The sequence below is a fragment of the Orycteropus afer genome, unplaced genomic scaffold, assembly GCF_000298275.1.
Source record: "Orycteropus afer afer isolate SDZICR_OR568_19922 unplaced genomic scaffold, OryAfe1.0 scaffold00893, whole genome shotgun sequence".
In the NCBI taxonomy this organism is placed as follows: Eukaryota; Metazoa; Chordata; class Mammalia; order Tubulidentata; family Orycteropodidae; genus Orycteropus; species Orycteropus afer.
Window position 1 is genome coordinate 296839 of NW_006922480.1, and position 4694 is coordinate 301532.

Consider the following 4694-nt stretch of genomic DNA (forward strand, 5'->3'; position numbering starts at 1 on the left):
GGTAAACTGTGGTCAATGACATGTGACAATGTATATGTGAACTGCTGTATGGAAAGTGAATTTGCTCTGTAAATCTTCACCCAAATCAAAATAAAATAATAAAAACATAAAAAAAAGAAAAAAAAAGATTTACAGCTTTGGAAACCCTATTTTAAGAAAACAAACAAACAAAAATACTCACTGCCGTCTAGTTGGATCTAACTGATATTGATCCTTCCTTGGGTTTCCAAGGCAGTGTCACTATGGAAGCAGATTGCCCAACCTTCCTTCAGAGGAGTGGCTGGTGAGTTTGAACTGCCAGCCTTCTGGTGAGCAATCAAATGCCTTAGGCACTATGCCACCAGAGCTCCTGGAAACCCTATGGGGCAGTTCTATTCTGTCCTAAAGTGTCATTGTGAGTTATAATGGACTCAGTACCCCACTGGGTTTGGTTTTTTTTGGTACTGCTTATTGACTATGTTCTATAACTATGTATACTTTTACTTTTACAAAAATGGGATCACACAGCACATTGTTTTTCATGAGTTATTTTTGTCTTTTAAGACTATACCTGTCTTCTATCATATTTTTTGCTACAGCATCATTTTTAATGGTTAGATAATATTCCATTGTATAATCCACCAGTCTATGATAGTTTAGTTAAGCCTATCCCTTATGAAAATTTTGGTTGTTTTTAAATTTTTAAATATTCTGAACAAAACAGAAGTAAGCATCTTTGTAGCTACATGTTGCATATATCTACCCCCCCCAACTATGAATTTGTTGATGTGGAACTATTAAGTTCAACAGAATATGTACTTTAATGATTTTGATACATATTGTTAAAATGCCTTCCAGAAAGGTTGTACTCATTGAAGTTCACATCAACAGTGTTTTTGAAAATGCTTGTTAACCTTCATTCTTGCTAATTTAATAATCAAAAAAGAACTTGATGTTACATGATACATTTTATTCCTTGCATATACATATCAATATATGTGTGTGTGTGTGTGTGTGTATGTATATATATATACTTACATTTTTAAATAATTGCTTATTCATGCCCTTTATTTTATAAGTGCTCATTTATTATATGTAGGATATAATACTATGCTGTGTGTATAAAACACTTTCAGTAGTTTTTTGTTTGCCTTATAGCTTTGTGTACAATATATATGCATTTTTCTTTTTTTGGTACAGAAACTTACAACTTTCTTGAATGATTTTTCTTTTCTAAATATATGTAAAAATTCTCATTCTTTTATAGTTTAATATTTGACATTTAAATCTTTTATCTGGAATTATTTTGATACGTAATGTGCTGTAGGAATTTAATGTTGTTTTATTAAAATGGTCTTTGTTTCTACCTACTGCTTTCATTAGTGGCCCATCCTCTGCCATTGATTTGTAGTAGTTTCCCACCTTGAGACAACGGTCCAGTGCCTTTCTGACCTTCCCTTTGAATTAGTCAGTCATTAGGTATAGGTTGCCTTTGGGTCGGGGTTGTAACCTTGAATGAGGTCACAGCAGTTTCCAGAGAAGGAGTCAATTCAGAGCTTTACTGGATGTTGGAGGAATGACTGCCTCAGCCCTGAAGAGAGGTTTGTGTGACACACTGCTACCTCCATCACAGTTATATAGCTCTGTCTGGCTCTGCCAGTATCACATTATTTTAATTATCATAAATAAGAAGTTTTAGTATATGTCAGGACTTCCCTTCAGTTGCTCCTTTTCTTTGTCTGCTAGCTAAATTTTACACATTTGAGATTTTGATTGGAATTGTTTTATGTTTAGAATGTATTTGAGGGAATTCACTTTTGTACAAGAAGATACAAGGTTTCTGGGTGGTACATATGATTTGCTCATGGCTACTAACCCAAAAAGTCTGGTGATTTGCTCCCATAAAGGTTACAGCATAGGCTTTGGGGCAATTTTACTGTGTCATACAGGTTTGCTTTGAGTTGGAATTACCTACACAGTGTACGATAACAACAGCACTAGATAGCCTAAAGGTTGACAGTTTGAACCCATCCTGTGGTGATGCAGGAGAAAGGCCTGAAGATCTGTTTCCATAAAGACTCCAGCCAAGAAAACCCTATGGAGCCATCTACTCTGAAACACATGGGGTTGCCATGAGTCGAGATTGACTTGATGGCAGTGGATTTTGTTTTATTCAAGAAAACACAGTACCTATTTGTTTAAATCTTTTGTGTCCCTTAGTCAGGGTTTCATCGCTTTTTTAAATATAAGCTTCCATGTTTATGACCAGTTGGAGACTGACCAGTGAAGAATCTGTGTAGGGATTTTGAGCTCATTTTACTAGGTTTAAAGAGAGTTGAGACTATGGCACAGAAAGGGAAAATTTGATAATTGCCAAAATATTTTAAAAAATAGTTGAGTAAGGGAGGTTGTTGAGGATAATATTTTTTATTATCTCTCTCTCTCTCTCTCTCTTTTTTTAAAATAGGTAATCTTAGCCAGCTGGTATCGGATTTATACCAAAATAATGGACTTGATTGGGATTCAAACCAAGATATGTTGGACAGTTACCAGAGGAGAAGGACTCAGTCCTATTGAAAGCTGTGAAGGCAAGGTCCTTTCTGTGATCCTGTCCTGTTATCTGTTGCAGCATCCTTAGTAGTATTAAAGCCCAAATTTAGTGATATAAAACAGCAGTGATTTATTATGTCTATAAGTTCTGTGAGTTAGGAATTTGGAATGGAGACAGTGGGGATGATTTATCTCTCCATAGTGATGTCAGGGCCTCTGCTGTTAGAGCTTGAGTACTGAGCAGACTAGAATCAACTGGAGGCTTCCTCACTCACAAATCTGGCTCCTGGACTGGGATTACTTCAAGATTGGTCCCTGCTGCCAACTGGGATGCTTACATATGGCCTTTCCGTGTAAATTGGACTTTTTATAGTATGATATCCCAAAATAGGATTTTCACATGAAGGCTCAAGACTGCAAGAGCAATCATTCCAGTGTGCAAGCTGGAAACTGCGTGGCCTCTTATAACCTAGCCCCAGAAGTCACATCCTATCACTCTACCATATCCTCTCAAAGCAGTCTTAAACGCAGCCAGGCTCAAAGGCAGGGGGCATAGACCCCACATCTCAATAGGAGGAGTGTCAAATAATTTACAGACTTGTTTTAAAACCAAGCAACTAGTATCCTGTTCTTATCTATGTTCTGTAGTAGAGTTGTATTTTCATGTGGGAACCAGTGGTAACTTTTTCAAAATAAGGACATACTAATAAAAATTGCTAGATACATAAGTGAATTTATTGTTGGTAACTTATGTCTTGCTTATTTTTAAAGGATTGGGAGATCCTGCTTGCTTTTATGTGGCTGTAATTTTTATTTTAAATGGACTAATGATGGCATTATTCTTCATATATGGCACATACTTAAGGTAAGACTGTTCATTGAGAATGTTAGCATGTGTTTACAATGAGGCATAATACAATAGTAGAAATAGTGAGATCATCATTGATAAATGTATTCTGTTTTATAATTATCCTTCCTAAAAATACCTACTTATGGATGTAAAGTTATTACCTATTTGAATAATGTCACTGTTGGCAGGGCCAACCAAACTTAAAATAATTACAAGGCTTCAACAGAGCATTGGGGCACTATTTCATAAATTTTAAAGAATCATAGTTATTTGTACATAAACAATATGTGTTGTTTGCATAAAATACAAAGGAAAGGACCACTCACTGTCAGATGATATTAATGGCTCTTATGTAGCATAGTGCCTGAGGCATTTGACTGCTAACCAGAAGGCTGGTGTTTCAAACCCACCAGCCACTCCTCAAAAATAAGATTGGGCAATCTGCTTCCATAGTGATACTGCCTCGGAAACCCAAGGAGGGGATGCTATAAGTCAGATCCAACTTGACGGCAGTGAGTTAGACTTTACAAATGTTAAGATGGAAGTATAGTACTCTATACTTGAACCTATAGTTGAATCTGTGGATTCAACCAACCACAAATGAAAAATACTCAACAAAAAAAATTCCAGAAAGTAAAACTTGAATGTACTGCATGCTGAGCACTATGCTGAATCCACACGAATGAAATGATACGTAGGTATATCCTGCTTTCACAGATCCTCAGCCATCTCCAGTACAGTATCTGAGCATTGTTCTTCTCAAGTCTCTTTCATTCGCTACTTGTATGCACCCTTTGTTTCAGTGAAAAACTGGCTCCTAAAAAGCAAAGACCTAGAACAGTCCCTCAAAGGCTGACAGGGAGGGTAAAGTGCTATATGTGTAGCATTTACATTGTATTAGATATTACCAGTAATCTAGATATGAGTTAGTGCAAAAGGGAGTATGTGCTTAGGTTATATGCAAATCTGAAATGCAATTTTATATAAGCAACTTGGTGCAGGGGGTCCTGGCCCCAATCCCCTGTGGATACAGAGAAACGACTGTATATTCTATGCAGATATTTAATACAGTTGAGCAATATTAACAAAAACCTACAACCAAACGCACTGCCATCCAGTCAATTCTGACTCATGTCAATTTTGTAGAACAGAGTAGAACTGCCAAATAGGGTTCCAAGGCTGTAAATCTTTACTAAAGCAGGGGGACTTCTGGTAAGATGGAGGAATAGGCAGACAAGCGACACAGACCCTCTTCAACAAAGAAAAGAAAAACCAATTGACAGAGATACAGAAGATAATCCTGGAGCCCTGAGCT

General features: G+C 36.7%; 1 protein-coding gene across 1 annotated transcript in view; it reads left to right on the forward strand.

The window, feature by feature from the left end:
• DPY19L1 (dpy-19 like C-mannosyltransferase 1) overlaps nucleotides 1-4694 on the forward strand; it is a 130778-nt gene that overhangs the window by 7750 nt on the left and 118334 nt on the right. The window contains exons 3-4 of the mRNA XM_007958244.2: nucleotides 2447-2567; nucleotides 3301-3394. Of these exons, the coding sequence (XP_007956435.2) occupies nucleotides 2447-2567; nucleotides 3301-3394 (215 nt within the window). The remainder of the gene's footprint in view (nucleotides 1-2446; nucleotides 2568-3300; nucleotides 3395-4694) is intronic.